General features: G+C 48.0%; 1 protein-coding gene across 1 annotated transcript in view; it reads left to right on the top strand.

Moving 5' to 3' along the window:
- The window catches only part of cwc27 (CWC27 spliceosome associated cyclophilin), a 42,922-nt gene that overhangs the window by 1,380 nt on the left and 19,391 nt on the right, over positions 1-22,151 (top strand). The window contains exons 3-11 of the mRNA XM_079256048.1: positions 7,124-7,236; positions 7,310-7,453; positions 7,519-7,617; positions 7,690-7,793; positions 8,167-8,236; positions 8,307-8,386; positions 8,464-8,494; positions 8,566-8,729; positions 18,786-18,892. Of these exons, the coding sequence (XP_079112174.1) occupies positions 7,124-7,236; positions 7,310-7,453; positions 7,519-7,617; positions 7,690-7,793; positions 8,167-8,236; positions 8,307-8,386; positions 8,464-8,494; positions 8,566-8,729; positions 18,786-18,892 (912 nt within the window). The remainder of the gene's footprint in view (positions 1-7,123; positions 7,237-7,309; positions 7,454-7,518; positions 7,618-7,689; positions 7,794-8,166; positions 8,237-8,306; positions 8,387-8,463; positions 8,495-8,565; positions 8,730-18,785; positions 18,893-22,151) is intronic.

The following is a 22,151-nucleotide window of genomic DNA, read 5'->3' as shown; positions in this document are numbered from 1 at the left end:
CACTTGACCTCGATGTTGGAGGTAATAATCACATGACCTCCGTGTTGGAGGTAATAATCACATGATTATTACCCCTATGATGACGACCAACCTGGGCATGAATGTTCCCTTGCCCGGACGCGGGTTACCGGGACCCCCCTCTGGAGCCAGGCCTGGAGGCGGGGTACGAGAGCGAGCGTCTGGTGGCCGGGCCTTCGCCCATGGGGCCCGGTCGGGCTCAGCCCGAAAGGGTTACATGGGCCCCACCTCCCGTGGGCTCACCATCTGCGGGAGGAGCCGTAGGGGTCGGGTGCAATGTGACCTGGGCGGCAGCAAGAGGCGGGGACCCTGGCGGTCCGATCCCCGGCTGCAGAAGCTGGCTCTGGGGACGTGGAACGTCACCTCTCTGGTGGGGAAGGAGCCTGAGCTTGTGCGCGAGGTTGAGCGGTTCCGACTAGATATAGTTGGACTCACCTCGACGCATGGCTTGGGCTCTGGAACCAGTACCCTCGAGAGGGGCTGGACCTTCTTCCACTCTGGAGTTGCTCATGGTGAGAGGCGCCGAGCAGGTGTGGGCATTCTCATCAGCCCCCAGCTTGGTGCCTGTACGTTGGGGTTTACCCCGGTGGATGAAAGGGTAGTTTCTCTCCGCCTCCGGGTGGGGGGACGGGTCCTGACTGTTGTCTGTGCTTATGCACCGAACAGCGGTTCAGAGTACCCACCCTTTCTGGAGTCCTTGGAGGGAGTGCTGGAGGGTGCTCCTTCTGGGGACTCCATAGTTCTGCTGGGGGACTTCAATGCTCACGTGGGCGATGACAGTGAGACCTGGAGGGGAGTGATTGGGAGGCATGGTCCCCCCCCTTTGAACCCAAATGGTGTTTTGTTATTGGACTTATGTGCTCGTCATGGATTGTCTATAACGAACACCATGTTCCAGCATAAGAGTGTCCATATGTACACCTGGCATCAGGATTCCCTGGGCCGCAGTTCAATGATCGACTTTGTAGTCGTATCGTCGGACCTGCGGCCACATACCTTGGACACTCGGGTGAAGAGGGGGGCGGAGCTTCAACTGATCACCACCTGGTGGTGAGTTGGCTCAGATGGTGGGGGAGGAAGCCGGTCAGAGCTGGCAGGCCCAAACGTGTTGTGAGGGTCTGCTGGGAACGTCTGGCTGAGTCCCCCGTCAGAGCGAGCTTCAACTCCCACCTTCAGCAGAGCTTCGAACATGTCCCGGGTGAGGCAGGGGACATTGAGTCCGAATGGGCTGTGTTCAGTGCCTCTATTGCTGAGGCGGCCAGCCGGAGCTGTGGCTGCAAGGTCGTTGGTGCCTGTCGTGGCGGTAATCCCAGGACTCGTTGGTGGACACCAGCAGTGAGGGATGCCGTCAAGCTGAAGAAGGAGTCCTATCGGGCCTTCTTGGCCTGTGGGACTCTGGAGGCAGCTGATGGGTACCGACGGGCTAAGCGGCATGCGGCTTCGGCCGTTGCCGAGGCAAAAATTCGGGCATGGGAGGAGTTCGGCGAGGCCATGGAGAAAGACTTCCGGACGGCTTCGAGGAGATTCTGGTCCACCATCCGGCGGCACAGGAGGGGGGAGCAGTGCTCCATCAATACTGTGTACAGTGGAGATGGGGTGCTGCTGACCTCAACTCGGGACGTTGTGGGTCGGTGGAGGGAATACTTCGAAGACCTCCTCAATCCTACCAACACGTCTTCCCATGAGGGAGCAGAGCTGGTGGACTCAGGGGTGGACTCTCCTATCTCTGGGGCTGAAGTCGCTGAGGTGGTCAAAAAGCTCCTTGGCGGCAAGGCCCCGGGGGTGGCTGAGATCCGCCCGGAGTTCCTTAAGGCTCTGGATGCTGTGGGGCTGTCCTGGCTGACACGCCTCTGCAGCATTGCGTGGACATCGGGGGCAGTACCGCTGGATTGGCAGACTGGGGTGGTGGTCCCCCTTTTTAAGAAGGGGGACCGGAGGGTGTGTTCCAATTACAGGGGAATCACACTCCTCAGCCTCCCTGGTAAGGTCTATTCAGGGGTCCTGGAGAGGAGGGTCCGCCGGATAGTTGAATCCCGGATTGAGGAGGAGCAGTGTGGTTTTCGTCCTGGTCGCGGAACAGTGGACCAGCTCTATACCCTCTTTGGGGTCCTGGGGGGGTCCTGGGAGTTTGCCCAACCAGTCTACATGTGCTTTGTGGACCTGGAGAAGGCATTCGACCGTGTCCCCCGGGGGCTCCTGTGGGGGGTACTCCGGGAGTATGGGGTACCGGACCCCCTTGTACGAGCTTTCCGGTCCCTGTACGACAGGTGTCAGAGCTTGGTCCGCATTGCCGGTAGTAAGTCGGATTCGTTTCCGGTGAGGGTTGGACTCCGCCAAGGCTGCCCTTTATCACCGATTCTGTTCATAACTTATATGGACAGAATTTCTAGGCACAGCCGAGGGGTTGAGGGGATCCGACTTGGTCTCCAAGACTTGATCTCCAGCTCTCACTTGAGCGATTCGCAGCCGAGTGTGAAGCGGCTGGGATGAGAATCAGCACCTCAAAATCTGAGACCATGGTCCTCAGCCGGAATAGGGTGGATTGCCCTCTCCGGGTCGGGAGTCAGGTCCTGCCTCAAGTGGAGGAGTTTAAATATCTCGGGGTCTTGTTCACGAGTGAGGGAAGGATGGAGCGTGAGATCGACAGACGGATCGGTGCGGCGTCTGCAGTAATGCGGACTCTGCGCCGGTCTGTCGTGGTGAAGAAGGAGCTGAGTCAGAAGGCGAAGCTCTCGATTTATCAGTCGATGGTAAATGGTAAATGGACTTGTACTTCTATAGCGCTTTTCTAGTCATACAGACCACTTAAAGCACTTTACACTACTTGTCACATTCACCCATTCACACACAAACTCATTCAACACACTCATACCCCGATAGGCACATCGGGGGGCAGTTTGGGGTTCAGTGTCTTGCCCTAGGACACTTCGGCTTTTCAGGGGAAGCCTGGAATTGATCCCTCAACTTACCTGTTGAAGGACAACTGCTCTTCCTCCTGAGCTACAGCCACCCCAATCGATCTACGTTCCTACCCTCACCTATGGTCATGAGCTGTGGGTCGTGACCGAAAGAAGGAGATCTCGTATACAGGCGGCTGAAATGGGTTTCCTCCGCAGGGTGGCCGGGCTCTCCCTTAGAGATAGGGTGAGGAGCTCGGTCATCCGGGAGGAGATCAGAGTAGAGCCGCTGCTCCTTCGCATCGAGAGGAACCAGTTGAGGTGGCTCGGGCATCTGGTCAGGATGCCTCCTGGACCTCCCTGGTGAGGTGTTCCAGGCACGTCCCTCTGGGAGGAGACCCCGGGGAAGACCCAGGACACGCTGGAGGGATTATATCTCTCGGCTGGCCTGGGAACGCCTCGGGATCCCCCCCGCAGAGTTGGCAAATGTGGCTGGGGAGAGGGAAGTCTGGGCTTCCCTGCTTAGGCTGCTGCCCCCGCGACCCGACCCCGGATAAGCGGCAGAAGATGGATGGATGGATGGATGACCTCCGTGTTGGAGGTAATAATCACATGACCTCCGTGTTGCAGGTAATAATCACATGACCTCCATGGTGGAGGTAATAATCACATGACCTCCGTGTTGGAGGTAATAATCACATGACCTCCGTGGTGGAGGTAATAATCACATGACCTCCGTGTTGGAGGTAATAATCACATGACCTCCATGGTGGAGGTAATAATCACATGACCTCCGTGGTGGAGGTAATAATCACATGACCTCCGTGTTGGAGGTAATAATCACATGACCTCCATGGTGGAGGTAATAATCACATGACCTCCGTGTTGGAGGTAATAATCACATGACCTCCGTGTTGGAGGTAATAATCACATGACCTCCATGTTGGAGGTAATAATCACATGACCTCCGTGTTGGAGGTAATAATCACATGACCTCCATGTTGGAGGTAATAATCACATGACCTCCATGTTGGAGGTAATAATCACATGACCTCCGTGTTGGAGGTAATAATCACATGACCTCCGTGTTGCAGGTAATAATCACATGACCTCCATGGTGGAGGTAATAATCACATGACCTCCGTGTTGGAGGTAATAATCACATGACCTCCATGTTGGAGGTAATAATCACATGACCTCCGTGGTGGAGGTAATAATCACATGACCTCCGTGTTGGAGGTAATAATCACATGACCTCCATGGTGGAGGTAATAATCACATGACCTCCGTGTTGGAGGTAATAATCACATGACCTCCGTGTTGGAGGTAATAATCACATGACCTCCATGTTGGAGGTAATAATCACATGACCTCCGTGTTGGAGGTAATAATCACATGACCTCCGTGTTGGAGGTAATAATCACATGACCTCCGTGGTGGAGGTAATAATCACATGACCTCCGTGTTGGAGGTAATAATCACATGACCTCCGTGTTGGAGGTAATAATCACATGACCTCCGTGTTGGAGGTAATAATCACATGACCTCCGTGTTGGAGGTAATAATCACATGACCTCCGTGTTGGAGGTAATAATCACATGACCTCCGTGGTGGAGGTAATAATCACATGACCTCCGTGGTGGAGGTAATAATCACATGACCTCCGTGGTGGAGGTAATAATCACATGACCTCCGTGGTGGAGGTAATAATCACATGACCTCCGTGTTGGAGGTAATAATCACATGACCTCCGTGTTGGAGGTAATAATCACATGACCTCCGTGTTGGAGGTAATAATCACATGACCTCCGTGTTGGAGGTAATAATCACATGACCTCCGTGGTGGAGGTAATAATCACATGACCTCCGTGGTGGAGGTAATAATCACATGACCTCCGTGGTGGAGGTAATAATCACATGACCTCCGTGGTGGAGGTAATAATCACATGACCTCCGTGTTGGAGGTAATAATCACATGACCTCCATGGTGGAGGTAATAATCACATGACCTCCGTGTTGGAGGTAATAATCACATGACCTCCGTGGTGGAGGTAATAATCACATGACCTCCGTGTTGGAGGTAATAATCACATGACCTCCGTGGTGGAGGTAATAATCACATGACCTCCGTGTTGGAGGTAATAATCACATGACCTCCGTGGTGGAGGTAATAATCACATGACCTCCGTGTTGGAGGTAATAATCACATGACCTCCATGGTGGAGGTAATAATCACATGACCTCCGTGTTGGAGGTAATAATCACATGACCTCCGTGTTGGAGGTAATAATCACATGACCTCCGTGGTGGAGGTAATGATCACATGACCTCCGTGGTGGAGGTAATGATCACATGACCTCCGTGTTGGAGGTAATAATCACATGACCTCCGTGTTGGAGGTAATAATCACATGACCTCCATGGTGGAGGTAATAATCACATGACCTCGATGTTGGAGGTAATAATCACATGACCTCCGTGTTGGAGGTAATAATCACATGACCTCCGTGTTGGAGGTAATAATCACATGACCTCCGTGGTGGAGGTAATAATCACATGACCTCCGTGGTGGAGGTAATAATCACATGACCTCCATGGTGGAGGTAGTAATCACATGACCTCCGTGGTGGAGGTAATAATCACATGACCTCCATGTTGGAGGTAATAATCACATGACCTCCGTGTTGGAGGTAATAATCACATGACCTCCGTGTTGGAGGTAATAATCACATGACCTCCATGGTGGAGGTAATAATCACATGACCTCCATGTTGGAGGTAATAATCACATGACCTCCATGGTGGAGGTAGTAATCACATGACCTCCGTGGTGGAGGTAATAATCACATGACCTCCATGTTGGAGGTAATAATCACATGACCTCCATGTTGGAGGTAATAATCACATGACCTCCGTGTTGGAGGTAATAATCACATGACCTCCGTGTTGCAGGTAATAATCACATGACCTCCGTGTTGGAGGTAATAATCACATGACCTCCATGGTGGAGGTAATAATCACATGACCTCCATGTTGGAGGTAATAATCACATGACCTCCGTGTTGGAGGTAATAATCACATGACCTCCATGTTGGAGGTAATAATCACATGACCTCCATGGTGGAGGTAATAATCACATGACCTCCATGTTGGAGGTAATAATCACATGACCTCCGTGTTGGAGGTAATAATCACATGACCTCTATGTTGGAGGTAATAATCACATGACCTCCATGTTGGAGGTAATAATCACATGACCTCCGTGTTGGAGGTAATAATCACATGACCTCCATGGTGGAGGTAATAATCACATGACCTCCATGGTGGAGGTAATAATCACATGACCTCCATGGTGGAGGTAATAATCACATGACCTCCATGTTGGAGGTAATAATCACATGACCTCCGTGTTGGAGGTAATAATCACATGACCTCCATGTTGGAGGTAATAATCACATGACCTCCATGTTGGAGGTAATAATCACATGACCTCCGTGTTGGAGGTAATAATCACATGACCTCCGTGGTGGAGGTAATAATCACATGACCTCCGTGGTGGAGGTAATAATCACATGACCTCCATGGTGGAGGTAATAATCACATGACCTCCGTGTTGGAGGTAATAATCACATGACCTCCGTGTTGGAGGTAATAATCACATGACCTCCGTGTTGGAGGTAATAATCACATGACCTCCATGGTGGAGGTAATAATCGATCCATCTGACCAGATGATTGATTGTCTGTTTATGTGTTGTGGTTGAGGACATGCTGAAAGGAGGATCTGTTTCCACAAAGTCTTTTACCTCCATATGATCCTCATTGTGTTTCCACCGCAGGTGTTTATCAGTGCTGCTGGAATCCATCGCTGCATGTCAGCACCTGATCACTGGTTTCCAGTATAAACCAGTAGAAACTGGGTGGATCCTTAAAGCATCCTGTATGTTACTGTATCTGTGTGTCTCTGTGTGCGTGCGTAATTCCAGTTTTACACACTCACAGCTGCTCCTGGCCGGCTTGTTGGCGTTGCTACGACGACAGGGACAAAGTGTGCACAGGGTGTGGGCGGAGTTTGGTTGAGAGTGTGGGCGGGGTTTGGTTGAGAGTGTGGGCGGGGTTTGGTCAGGGTGTGGGCGGGGTTTGTGAAAGTTGTCCGTCATGCTTTCAGCTCCCCAAACAACATTTTCTTCCGTGTTTTCCAACATTTGCAGGTTACTATGACAACACCATTTTCCACAGAGTGGTGCGAGAGTTCATCATTCAGGGGGGGGACCCGACGGGGACGGGGACCGGCGGAGAGTCCATCTACGGACGCCCGTTCAAGGTGGGACCATTCTGCTTCTGCTGGTGTAGAAACAGCTGACGTGTCTCTGACGGCGTCGTTTCCAAACTCGCAGGACGAGTTTCACTCCAGGCTGCGCTTCAACCGGAGGGGTCTGGTTGCCATGGCTAACGCGGGGGCCCACGACAACGGCAGTCAGTTTTTCTTCACGCTGGGACGAGCGGACGAGCTGAACAACAAACACACCATATTTGGGAAGGTAGGTGTGTGTTGGGAAGGTGCCGTGCGTGCTGCGTTCAGGTACCGGGATGCATTTACTTGCAGGTGACCGGAGACACTGTTTACAACATGCTGCGGTTGGCGGAGGTGGCGTGCGATGGCGATGAGCGACCTCTGAACCCCCACAAGATCCGAACCGCAGAGGTATTTCCTTCTTCTCACGTTGTTCCCGTTTGATGGCGAGCGTTGTGCTGACCGGCGCCGCTTCGGCCGCAGGTGCTGCACTGTCCGTTCGACGACGTCCAGCCTCGCCACACCAAGACGGGGAGGAAGGACCGGGACAAGGAGGAGGCGAAGAAGTCCCAGTCCAAGGCCACCAAGTGAGCCACGTCTTCTTCTGTGTTTCCCTTCTTCAGACCACCGTCCGCCACGCCGGTCCTCCAGGACCGCCGTCCGCCATGCTTTCCAGGTGTCCCTGCTCCAACGCACACAGTCAAAGTCAGCTGATCCAACAGCCGGTCCAGGTCTGCAGGGACACCTGAAAAAGTTGCAGGACGCGAGTCGGGACAGAAACCCAAAACCGGTTCCACAAGATCCGGTTCCAGGATCCAGGTTAATCTTTCCCTGTATCGGTGAAGGCAGGATCCAGGGTCCAGGATCGTGTTGTATTCATGTGTTGTTGTTATTTGCTGGATCAGTGTTGTGTGTGTGGTGTGTGTTTTCAGTGTTGTGTGTGTGGTGTGTGTGCTTCAGGAACTTCAGCCTGCTGTCGTTCGGAGAGGAAGCTGAGGAAGAGGAGGAGATGGTGAACCAAGTCAGTCAGGTGAGCAGACAGACAGAACCAAACCAAACCAGTAAAAACAGAAGAATAAAAGTTTTCTTTGTCTGTTCAGACATTTAAAGGAAAAAGTAAAAGCAGCCACGACCTCCTGAAAGACGACCCCAGGCTGAGCTCCGTCCCCGCCGTGGACAGGTAACCGTGGTAACCGCAGCATCGTCTACCGCCTCAGCCCGTGTCTTTTTCACCTTCAGCCTCCTTCTGCCCAGCAGGACCAAGACCAAGAGGAAGTCTGCAGCTGGCGTGAGTCAGACACGGCTGTGATGAAGTCAGTCACTCCTCGTTCAGCTTCATCATCCTCGTTTTGTCTCCAGTCAGACGACGACGTGGAGGAAGAGGATCAGGATGAAGAGTGCGACCCCGAACAGAAGGAAAAGATGAGAGAGCTCATCAGTAAGAAGCTGCAGAAAGAGAAGGGTGGAGAGAAAACGGCAGAAGTGGAAGAGGAGAAGGAGCGAGGGCAGAAGAGCAGCCGCAGGTACGACTCCCACCTGTAGTACAGCCTGGTGGCCACAGGGGGGCGCTGTGGGAGCGCTCAGATAAAACACCTGAGTGGCTCTTCTGTCCCATGACACCTGGATCAGTTTTATTCCAGATCCACCTGGAAACAGCGAGGAAACTGATGCAGGACGAGCCGAGGATGTTAACCTGTGTGTGTGTGTGTGGTTTGAGCTCCTTGTGGAGACGATGATGAAGGATGCAGCAGGAAGACGAGCTCAAACCACGGTTTTCATCCTGCTGGCGCTCCGACCGGCTTGTTGTGACGGTCGGAGACTCTGGTCTGCAAACGGAGCAGGTCGTCAGTCTGAAGTGGCGCTCACACCCCCGCGAGGGGGGGGGGCGGGGGGGGGGGGGGGGGGCGCTGACTCATGTTACCGCAAGTTGAACCGCTTCTTCAGCTGGTTTCTTCCTCCCTAAGATTGTTGCTCCCGATGCTTCGTCTCCGGGGGGGGGGGGGGGGTTAGTTCCCACCACCGTCTCTGAGTTGTTACGGGATAATCCTTTTGGGTTTCCATAGCAACCGTATCCTTACCTGCCAGTTGGGATGTGACGATACGCTTCTGTCTCGATTCAACTCGATTCTGATTTTTTGGGCGCTGAATCGATTGAAATTGCGATTCTCACAATTATCCGACATTGCTGATTTTTGCAGATTAAAAAGAAAAAAAATGTATAAAACTTTTTTTTACTCGTCGTTTTTTTCATTTCCACGAGGAATGAACGACGCAGCAGCTAGACCATCATTCTGCTGCTAGAACGCCCAGGAAGACGAGTAGAAAGATCAATAAAAAACAATAAAGATTAAGACTAATATTTTATCATGAATTCATTTTATTTGTTTGGGAAAAAAAAACATTTTCACAAAAAATGGATTTTAAGATTGTGAAGCAAAAAAAAATCCCGATTTCCGATTTTTTGATCCGATTTTCCGCCCCTGCCTGCTATGGAGCGGCAGATGACCAGATCCAGACTGGCAGGATGCGGGAACGGCACGATGCTGCGGAGGGGGTGGACGCCCTGCTGGTTGTCGCATAGTGAGGATTCTTTCCACCAATCAGAGGACAGCAGCGTGTCCGGCTGCGGGTGTTCTGGTCCCAGTTTGTTCCTGTGGACCTCGGAGCCAGAGGTGGAAGTGGGCCTCTAAAGGGGACCAGAGGGCTCCAGCGTGCATGTGCTGGAACACTCTTTTCTCCTGTCCTGCGCTGCGTAGGGAAGCAGCCTGGTGTTGCGACCTGCTCGCTGACGGACCGAGCTGAACGTTGGCTAAAACGCTGCTGAAGCTGTGAGGTGAGCCGACATTTCCCCCCTTTCATCAGCCACAGTCCAGTTCCCATCTGCTCGCTCACGTGCACGCAGCACAGAAACATGCACGTTTTGCCAATTGGGCCAGCATCAGTGGGTCTGCTATTTGAACTGGAATGTTGACGTCAGCACCAGTAGGATGTGGCGAAGGCCAGACTGGGAAGGTGTAAAACGGGACGGAGAGGGTTCATTTATCTGTCATCCGTTTCCTCGGAGCAGGTAGTCTCAGCTCGCGTCACGAGCATCTCTCGTCAGCGCTATGGTGAGGAGCAGCGGGCCTGTGTGTGTGTGTGTGTGTGTGTGTGTGTGTGTGTGTGTGTGTGTGTGTCCTGCCAACAGGCAGACTGTAGGATATTAAACACAAGCTGCAGAGCTGAAACCCAACTCAGTGGTTTGTCTTGGCAGGAAATCAAAGCGCAGCCTGGTAGGTACCGTGTTGGTCCAGGACAAAGGCGCCATTGTTGCAGGGCAGCAGCGGAGCCAGAAAGTCTTTATGGGATGGCAGGCGGAGACCAGAGCTCCCAGCAACCCATGTTGTTGTGTTGCTGGGTGGTTGGAGTCAGGTTGTGGAACAACAATGTTTCTCCTGGTTCTGATGCTCCAACTTCCACATGTTTGCATGTTTAAATGTCTGCATGTCTTCATGTTTACATGTCTGCATGTCTTCATTTTCACATGTTTACATGTCTGCATGTCTTCATTTTCACATGTTTACATGTCTGCATGTCTTCATTTTTACATGTTTACATGTCTGCATGTCTTCATGTTTACATGTCTTCATTTTTACATGTTTACATGTCTGCATGTCTTCATGTTTACATGTTTACATGTTTACATGTCTTCATTTTTACATGTTTACATGTCTTCATGTTTACATGTTTACATGTTTACGTCTTCATGTTTACATGTTTACATGTCTTCATTTTTACATGTTTACATGTCTTCATTTTTACATGTTTACATGTCTGCATGTCTTCATGTTTACATGTTTACATGTTTACGTCTTCATGTTTACATGTTTGCATGTTTACATGTCTTCATGTTTACATGTTTGCATGTTTACATGTCTGCATGTTTACATGTCTGCATGTCTGCATGTTTACATGTCTGCATGTCTTCATGTTTACAAGTCTTCATGTTTACAAGTCTTCATGTTTACATGTTTGCATGTTTACATGTCTTCATGTTTACATGTTTGCATGTCTTCATGTTTACATTTCTTCATGTTTACATATCTGCATGTTTACAAGTCTTCATGTTTACAAGTCTTCATGTTTACATGTTTGCATGTCTACATGTTTGCATGTTTACATGTCTTCATGTTTACATGTTTACATGTCTTGATGTTTACATGTCTGCATGTTTACATGTCTGCATGTTTACATGTCTACATGTTTACATGTCTGCATGTTTACATGTTTGCATGTTTACATGTTTGCATGTTTACATGTCTTGATGTTTACATGTCTGCATGTTTACATGTCTGCATGTTTACATGTCTACATGTTTACATGTTTGCATGTTTACATGTCTTTATATTTACATGTTGACAGGTGATTGACAGGTTACATGTGTGCTTACAGGTGAACCTGATTAAGTGAATTATAATTAATCTTCATTCAATATTTTTTATTTGACATTTATGTTTTGTCCAGTAGAGCCTGTAAAGATGTTTATTTGTTGTCTTCAATGTTGATGATTTGCTCCGACCTTAATCTCCACTCTGTGAGCATTTCATCCTGTCCTTCTAGTATCGTACCGTGGAAAGTACCACAGTGGAACATGCCACAATGCGACGCTGCATTACCGTCATGGCAGACACACAGTAAACGGAATGTTGACGTTCGATCCCTGGAATCAATATGTAGGAAAATATTATAGGAACCAATGCTTAATAAAAAGAAACAATTGTAAATATAAACTGTTTTGGGCTTAATAATAATGATCATCCCTCATTAGGATCACGCATAGAATTACTGCCATCTAGAGGTGGAGATGGGTATAGCACAGCTGTGAATGTACGGTGGCCTCAGTAGTCCAAATTCAATCTGACACCGAGATGCTTTGGTCCTCAGGTGCAGTCATGATGCACTGCGTGTGTCCTGTCTTCTTCTGTGGTGCTTATGTATCCCAAATGGCGCCTCAGCTCCTACCTGATGTTTTCAGCTTGTTTGTCCATTCAGAGACACCGTAGTAAAATAGATGGAACTGCCATGTTTGTTGTAAAGCGTTTTATCTCTAATATGACATGTTTATGAATATTCTCCGTTCCCATCAAGTGCGTTCATTTCAAAGACTGTGGGAAAATCAGGACATAAAAATAAGACTGAAATAAACATTTATTTATTTGTTTGTTTTTTTCTTTCTCTTTCTTTGTTTATTTATTTTTTTATTATTGATTATGATCATGTTTTTTTTATTGTTTTAATTATGAAAGGTAATATCGACAATAGAATAATTAGTTATTTTTATTAAGGTTTAACAGAATGTCAGTTTAACTTCAAAATCATAAAAAAGGTTAAAGTCGCTTTAATTTAAAAAAAAAAAAACCCACATATATATTATTATTAAAAATAAAGTATAAAAATCACCAAACTAAATAAATAAAAATAATTTGAAATGGGAAAAAAAACACAGCAAAAAAAAAATCCAAAATAAAAAGAAAATAAACAAGAAAATGGAAACAATAAATAAATATATTTAAATTTAAGTAATTAAAAAAATAAACATTGTAAATAATGAACATAAAAGCCGAAGCTGCTGGAAGTTTCTCATCAATATTTATACACATTTCAGGAAAGATTTCTGTATTTCTTACATTTACAGAATTTTTGTGTCGCTAAGTTGTGTGTAGCTAAATGTGTGTATTTGTTATATTTCTGGGGTAATTTCAGCACGATAAGAAGCGACTAGTTGACTTTCTGCCTGATGATCGCCGTCGTGCAGTTCCCCGCGTCGCCGTCGGATCGCCGTCGTGCAGTTCCCCGCGTCGCCGTCGGATCGCCGTCGTGCAGTTCCCCGCGTCGCCGTCGGATCGCCGTCGTGCAGTTCCCCGCGTCGCCGTCGGATCGCCGTCGTGCAGTTCCCCGCGTCGCCGTCGGATCGCCGTCGTGCAGTTCCCCGCGTCGCCGTCGGATCGCCGTCGTGCAGTTCCCCGCGTCGCCGTCGGATCGCCGTCGTGCAGTTCCCCGCGTCGCCGTCGGATCGCCGTCGTGCAGTTCTCCTCTCCTCTCCTGGATCCACGCCGTGGCAAGCCCCTCGCAGGGAGGTTAGCCGTCACCATGGGAACGACAGCCATGCTGGAAGGACTCCGTTTCGTCACTGTTTACATTTTTTCCTCCCCAGATGAGAAAACGGAGAGTTTGTGATGAAGCCCACGGTCGTGGCTGCTGGTTGGATTCCCGCGTGGTTCTCAGACTCCTGCAAGAGTCCTGGGCTCGCCGCCAGTCCCTCGTATGCTTTCTTCATGAGGAGTTCCTCCTCCACAGCTCTCTGTGTTAGCAGCAGACGGAGGCTGCCAGGGCGCCGGGGGGTCCGTTTGTCTGCAGGAGGCGGAGGTCAGGCTGCCCTGACAGGACCGGTGGGGAGGAACGGGGCTCTTTATCCACTCGCTATGTTTGATCCTTTCCGGAAGCAGAAGGAATGCGTCCTGCACCTGGACTGGGCGTGGAAGACGTCCGTAAACCTGTCTGCCGGGTCTTTTCCTAGTTTCTGGACATGTTCAGTGATCTTCATCACTAAGTTTACATGAAAATGACGATAAGGATGGAACTCTCTTCAGTCTGCTTTTGCTTGGAAACGGATCCTTAAAGTTCCATCAGTGTCATCACCAGGAACCGCAGTGTGTTACTGTGATGCATACCCAGACCAGTAGGTTTACGATCCAGCATCCACAATAACATGATGATGAAGACACTTCCTGTCAGACTTTCCACCAATCAGAGAGCTTAAACTGACGGTAACGTCCAATCAGGAGCAGCCAAAGATCAACATGTGATGAGAAAAGCAGGAAAATAATGATCCTCTATGGCTGGAATAAAGCCAAGAAGACGTTTGGGATGCAGCTGAGTTAATGCGGATGATGTTAAACAGAAGCAGAAACAGCTGTTTTCTTCTTCTGGTTGCTCTTTATGCTGCTTTATCAGTTCATACATTAATTTTACATCATTTTAACCTCAGAATCTGACAGCTGAGGCTGAAACATCATGTCTCCATGGAAACGTCACGTCTGCATGGAAACATCACGTCTCCATGGAAACGTCACGTCTCCATGGAAACATCACATCTGCAGACTGACTACAGTTAACGGGTCAGATTCTACATACTGAAGCTCCTGATTCAGTGTCAGGATTGATTTTTAGTCCATCTGATTGATGTGATCAGTTTCTTTCCACCATCTCTAGATTTCTACAGATCATGTCATTATAATTTGTTTACGGAGATATTTTCTGTGGTAAAACACGATGTTTCAGGAAACGTCAGTCTAGCTGGTCATAAAACTCCCATCAGTCTGAATAAATTTCGGAACAATAAAGGGAAAATTCTTCAAACGGAGCATAACGATATCATGTGAAGCTCAGCATCAGTTCAGCTGCAGGAAATCTTCCTGAATAAATTATAAATATGAAAATAAATCAAAACGTTCGTAACTCACAGGAACTTTGACCTCCTGATGTCGCATTTCTTCCTGCTTTTGTTTCACTTATAATCAAGTGAAGAGCTGTTGCTATCCAACACTTAATTTAATATTTTAATTTATTTTAACCCCCTCCCCCGCAGGGTGTCTGCTTTTGTATAAAGTCTTAAACTAAATGGAATGCAGCAGTTTACAGATCAGCTCCAGATTCGGACTGTTTAGTCTGGAAAACGTCAAGAAATGGTCTTAGAGGCTGCAGCTGTCCGGTTCTGCTCCGATCCGGGTCGGCTCGTTGGAACCCGGTCGGGACCGGGTCTCGGTACACCGACCCTCCGATCTGGGTCGGCTCGTTGGAACCCGGTCGGGACCGGGTCTCGGTACACCGACCCTCCGATCTGGGTCGGCTCGTTGGAACCCGGTCGGGACCGGGTCTCGGTACACCGACCCTCCGATCTGGGTCGGCTCGTTGGAACCCGGTCGGGACCGGGTCTCGGTATAATTGGCTCAGAGTGAAGTGAAACCTGATGCTGAACAGTTTTGGGGTTGCATGTGAACTCTCAGGTGTGTTGGGACAGGTGGTGGTGGTGCCCATACTTGTATTACCGTGGCGTTACCGTTTTGCCTGGCGGCGTGTTGAGGCAGGCGGAAAGGATCAGTCAGTCCACAGTGTTCCTGGCTGGAGGAAGGGCGTGTGATGACTCCCGTCTCAGTCCGCGGGTTCGATTCCTCCTTCTAGTTTCCTCTCATCATTCAGCTGCCGGGTCTTCAGGCTCGTTTGGTGTTTTAGAAACTGTCAGAGCTGCTTCACAGCATAAAGGAAAGTTAAAACAAGGTAAAACACAGAGAGCAGATGGAAACTAAAGGATGAAGGAAAGTTCAGGTGATGGAAGCAGGATGGTTTCAGCTTCCTGCCTCACTTTGACAGTTTCTGTCTTCATCATAAAAATATTCGTTTTTAATCATTTACAACTTGGGATAGAATGGGCTCGACCCTGCAACGCAGCTGGAGTCCCGTCGGACCGGGGTCCCGTCGGACCGGGGTCCCGTCCGGGGTCAGACCGGGGCCGGACCGGGGTCCCGTCGGACCGGAGTCCCGTCGGACCGGGGTCCCGTCCGGGGTCGGACCGGAGTCCCGTCGGACCGGGGTCCCGTCCGGGGTCGGACCGGAGTCCCGTCGGACCGGAGTCCCGTCGGACCGGGGTCCCGTCCGGGGTCGGACCGGGGTCCCGTCGGACCGGGGTCCCGTCGGACCGGGGTCCCGTCGGACCGGGGTCCCGTCCGGGGTCCCTGCAGCGATAATTCACATTTAATGAGAATAAATCAGAGGAAAGCAGAAGACTTCTCGGTCCTCACCACGTCTCTCCGCAGTCAGTCTTGATGCTGAAGCAGCACCGCGGCGTTCCACACCGCTCCACATCTGTTTGCTGTTACTGCATTGTATGTAAAATGTGGGTTTTGTTGTTGTTGCACGGATGGAAGCGGACTCTGCCAAGCAGTTCTGCTCTTGGCAACCCTGAAAGTAAAAGCCTAACAAGCCAGCGTCTGACTGATTCCTCATGTGGATCCTCAGAGGAAGCAGCCAAGCTGACGAGGACGAGACATGGGAAGAAGTCAGACAGATGCTGATGTTTGCCAAGGCTCTTCCAGCCAGAATATCTGGCAGTTTGATGCCTCGCCACAGACAATGTTAGAGAATTAAACTAATGCAAGACGAGCTGCGAGCAGCAGAGTCAGAGCTGCAGATAAAAGGAAGGAAAGGAACATAAATGAAGCAGATGGAAGAAACAAAAGCAGTCATTGTTTGGTCTGGAGATGTCTGGCATGTTTTTAGGCCAGGGGCCCGCTGTCTGCAGCTTACCTGAGCTTTGTGGCCCTGCAGCTGGAAGCAGAGCTGTCAGGAAGAAGGAAAACCTTGTTATTTTCTAACATAACATGTCTGCTGTGCCACTGGCGTTAGTCATCTGAACGGGAACAATAATCCACATTGATGGTGTTGTTGGAGCCGGGCCACTTGCCAAAAGGGACAGTACCTGAAGACGAGGCAGCCCGGACGTGTCTCGGCCTGCCTCTGCCATCCCGTTCAGCTTTTATAAGGGAGACTGGCCTCCACTGGCCTCCAGCAGACCCCTGTAATTCCCTTTGCAGAGTCCTTTATTACAGACGCCACCAACAACGTACAAGGTTTAACTTGGACCTGATGGAGTCTGTGTTGACTGATGGTCTAGTTCTGACTGTACCCATGTTATTGCTGCTTATGACCGGTAAGCTGGTGACTCTCCTGACTAGGAACCCGGGTTAAGTCTGGACTTAGTGCGGACCTGAGACACGATCTGGTTCTTCTGCTGGACTTGACTTGGAAATTTTCCTGGTAAATGAGAAAATAAACTTTTTCTGGCCCTTCAGCCGGTCTGCAGCTCATCTGCTTGGATGCAGGACCTGATCACTGCATTCTGGGACTTGGGATTGATTAGTTTAGAGTACAGAGATCAGCTATGCTGAACCTCTAAGGCCTCGGTCCTGGCTCAGGTTTACCACACCTTATTCAGATGAAAATCTCTCTCCAACAGCATCTTATTCAGTTCTGGATGAGCTTTATGGTCCTTTCTTTTGGGTCAGGTGTGTTGAAGCAGGAAACATGTGAAGCCTGAGGGACGTTGACCATCAGGGACCAGAGCTGGGATGCCTGGCCTTAGATTCCGGATTTGTTGGTCTTAAGGTGGAGATTAGCGATAATTTGCTGACTTTTCGGTGAATTTGATGTTGGAACTTTCTGGCCTGGAAGACTTTCTATGCCTTGGCTTGGCAGTGTTGGTTTTGACTCGGGACTTGATTTAAAACTGTAATCCTGACTTCTGGTTTACTGAAACAGACTTTTCTTTACTCAGACTTGTTTTTTAGTTGGAACCTGTAAGTTTTAACTTGGAACTTGTTGGATTTTTATTTCTATTAATAATTTTGTCTCTTTGTCCTTTGGACGTGAGGCATGACGTGACTTGGCATGGTTGGAACAGACCTGAGATTGCTGCCTTTGACTGTTGTTTACTCAGATTTGCTTAACTTATTCCTATTTGGGACTTGCTTGTCGTGACTTGGAGTCTGTTGGTCTTTGGTTGTTAATTGGCCTGTGACCAGGTGGTCTTGATTTGGTCCTGACTTGACCTCATAGTCCTTGCCTCGCATTTATTGGCCTTGACTTTTTCTGATAAACTGTGTTGAATTCAACTTTTTCTTTCTTTGGGACTTGTTGGTCATTTCTTGGAATGAGCGCTGGTCCTTGGTTGAAACTGACCTGGGACTTGATGGTTTCGACTTGGCTTTAACTTGCTGTGAATTTGTTGGCCTTGAGTTCTTCTTTGTGGCAGTTTGTTAGCCATTGCGTGTCATATTGACTTGGGACTGACTGGTTTTTTTGTTTAAAACTGACCTGGGACTTGATGGTTTCGACTTTAACTTGAACTCGTACTATTCACATTGAAAATTGCTGACTTGAACTTTTTCTTTTATTTTGGGGACTTGTTATTCATCATTTGTCATATTGACTTGTGACTTGCTGGTCTTTCCTTGTTCCTGACAACCTGATGGTTTGGTCTTTTCATTTCCAACTTGTTTTCATTCTTCTTGGTGAACTTGTTGTTTTATGGGACTTGTCTGTCTGTCTGTGTTGATTTCTTGGTCTTTACATGGTCTTGACTTGTTGACTTGGCCCTCGTTGCCCTTCAGTTGTTCGTTCAGACTTATTGGCCTGATCTAAGACTTGGTAAACTTGACTTTGCTCAAGTCTTCTCATTTTAACCCCATTCCTGAGCTTTCCAGACACTCAGAGAGGTGGAGTGTTTACGGAAACTCCATTAAATTAATTGGAGTAACACCAGCTTTTAATGGCAGATTCAGCCGTCGCCTTTCACGGCGAGTTTTAAATTGCTTCTCTGTGCCCGTATAATGAGCCATGACCGTCACATCAGTGTCCTGCAGTTCGAACGACTCGGTGAAAGCTTTAAACTGGTCGTCAGACGTTACGAGCTCCTTCCGGCCACCGCTATAACCTGTGTTTTTGCAGGAATAAACGTTGAATCAAAGTTGTTTCTCTGCTCACAGTGATGAATTACGGAAGGAGGCGCGACAGTTGAAGAAGGAACTACAGGCCATAAAGCAAAGGAGAGAAGAAATCTCCAAGCCGGCTGCAGAAACGGTCAAGGAGGAAGGTATGTGTGCAGTTTTTATTCCAGGATTTTATTCTGACTGGTGTTTGACAGCACCAGGTTTAAATGAAACATCTCGGAGGGTGTCAACGCTACATTCTCTGCTAATGTTCACCAAGACAGTCAACCCTCTGATGAAAACAATTAGCTCCACAAGTTTGTGTTTCTCCCCCCAAGGGTCTGCATTCTTGTGTTCAAGCTTTCTGAGAAGTGCTTGGGTAAAAATTGAGAAGCGTTGTGTTGGTTTGCAGCTTTGGCCGGTGTGATGCTGTAAAAGTCTGACCCCACATCTCCTCGAGGGGAGGGAAGGTCTTCACCACACTGCAGTCTGTCATACCGTCGTCAATCTCTGCATTTTTTGCTGATGCTGAAACACATTTTTGAGAGTTAGAAAAACCACTTAGGCACAGAGGTTAGCCTCAGGTTGTGTGTGTGTTGTTGTTGAGCAACAAGACAGAATGGCTTGCAGGGGGTTCTTCTGGGAGCAGCCTCACTGTGGGATTTTCACCCGCCAAAATTTATAGGAGACCACGGGCTTGAGTTGCTCAGACATTGTTTTTGTCTCCACAAACACTGATGGTTTTATGTTTTTCAGCACAGACTGTGAAACCACTCCTGCCTAATGCTGATTTATTTCAGATATGAGGTAAAAGAGAACAAAATACAAGCATTTCATTGTGTTTTAATGCTGATTTTACACAGTATTTCTCTTATTCTCCCACTAAATATGTTGTGCTGAGTCAGTGTTTCTCAAACGGGGGTATTTGGAGATACTCCTGGGGGTGCAGAAAGACTTTTAGAAAGCGATGAGTCAGGATCACTGAAGATGTGAAAATGTACACATGAACATTTAAAATATCTTCTAGATCTGAAAAAGTTATTCTGATCAGCACTTGTAATGCTGCATTTTTATATGCTCACATTCATAAGAGCTAATACCAAGACTGCGGCATTAGCAGCTAACGCTAACACCACGACGGCTCGGTTTATGCTGGACGCAGAAGATGGATACGCCAACATTTTCATCCGTCTCCTGCATCAGCTACCGACGTAATTTAAGCAGTTTTTCTAGGAGCTCAGCTATCTGCCACCTGACGCAGAAAACAGAGCAATACCACCAGAAACCACAGAGGGCAGTGTGAGGCAACAAACCAGAGAAGAAGAGGAGGAACAAGAAAAGATGATGGAGAAAACGCCAAATAAAAAGCACCTGAAGAAGTTTAGAAATAAAAAACTCAGTGGTTTTCTTCTTCTGGTGTTTGTAGACGGTTTGAAATGACTTTACAGCGGCCGACGATACCAACCGCGGTCAACACGTGAGAGTGAACGCTGAACTCAGCACTGCCCACTAGTGGGTGAGCTGATTAACTGTGACGGAGACTTACAACATTTGAAACGGACGACCCTGTTTTGGAAAAGAAGCAGAAACGGAGCTTTAGTCTGTCATGACCGCCTTTCTGTAAATAATCCTCCACACAAACTGCTAGAACCAAGCGGCAACCTCCGGCAGTTAAAAGTGAAGCCGATGCGGAAGTGCATAAAACTGCAGTTCCCCCTTCATCCACTAGGGGCTGCAAAACAGAGCAAATCCCCATAGACTCCCATGTTAAAAAGACCAACTTCACAGCAGAAATAAACATGTTTACAGCAGGAATAAACATGTTTACAGCAGAAATAAACATGTTTACAGCAGGAATAAACATGTTTACTGTGGAAATAAACATGTTTACAGCAGAAATAAACATGTTTACAGCCTGGTACAAAAATCCATTTTCGGTTTATAGGTCAGGTTTACCTGCATGACAGCTGTGGGGGGAGTGAATTTTTTTCTAACTCGCCTGTTTAAAGGTAATTTAATCTCGAAATTCGGCATATTTAGGGGTGTGTCCTTCTGATTGACAGGTACCCGATCTCCCGCTTCAAGTCAGAAGAACGTAGAACAACCGCTGTTTTTAGCAGGTTAACAACGCGACTTAGCTTTAGCCCACTTACCTCCGTTAGATAACCTCCCGTTATCTCGGGGTTAGCTTGGTTAGCTCTTAGCTACAAAAAGCTCGGAGTTTGCTCGATGTCAATCATCCATCATGACGCTCACAGCCCCCCTCTCAGCTCCACCTCTTTGCCCATATTTGTATTTTCTGGGCGAGACGACACGCATGACGCTGCCAAGATGGCGATATGAGGAGTTATGGTGCTGGAGCCCTGCAGCGTACTTAGTCCTGGTAAAAGCAGGTGCCTTATTCTATAAGTACTGATATGTAACTGCTCATACAAGTATAAAAAAAAACACAATTAGTTGCAAGTTAACTCAGGACATTTGTGATTTCATATTCTAATTAACTGACATCCCCGATTAGATTAGATTAAATTCAACTTTATTGTCATTACACATGTACAAGTACAATGCAATGAAACACAATTGGCATCTAACCAGAGTGCAATAAAGTGCAAAGTATATATTATCTGCAGTACGTACAAGTATTTTACAGCTGTGGCATAAAGTGATTGTCACAATATACTGATTTGAGTACGATGAGCATTAATTACGGATGGACTTTAAATATACATCCAGTGTTGGCAGAAGCTATTAACATAATTACAGATGGTATGTACAGGTCTTATACCTTAACACTAGTGGAATTGGATATTGAATAGTATAAATAATAATAATGAGCAGCAGGCTAACTAAGTAAACAATTGAAGATGATATTCGTGATTAAATAAAATGTCAAATGCGCATCTGAGTTGAAGCTTAATTTTCTGCAAAAGATTCAGGTCATTAATATTTTCTGAAAGTATTCATAAAATAAACATCTTGATAATGTACTTGTACTTCATTGTACTACAACAAAAGCTTTAAAATTTGTGATTTAAGTGGTATTTAAACAGTTAATCTGTTTCTAACATCAAGGAAGCTTCTACCATGAGCTCGAGAGTCCTCTGGCCAGAGAAAGGACATCTCTGTAAGAGTTCCTGGTTGAATTTCTGTGTTGAAGACACAGTTTGTTCCATCAGATGGAATTCGTCGATGTCACGGGCCAATGACCACTGCAGGGGAGATGTCTGCCCAAATGCTGTAAATAAGCACAACCACAGATGAACACTGCGGTGAAGCTTTGGGTCATCCCCACAGACACCACCATCATCATCATCATCATCACGCTAAAGCTTAAATCTCTGTCCCAGTTCAGCTACAACATGTCTGTGTGGGTCAGCCTCTGGTCCCGTTTGGTCCAACTGGTGAATGCAGGTTCAGTCATCA

Source organism: Telmatherina bonti (assembly GCF_933228915.1).
Source record: "Telmatherina bonti genome assembly, chromosome: 17".
NCBI classification, from domain to species: Eukaryota; Metazoa; Chordata; class Actinopteri; order Atheriniformes; family Telmatherinidae; genus Telmatherina; species Telmatherina bonti.
This window is presented reverse-complemented; position numbering and strand designations above follow the sequence as displayed.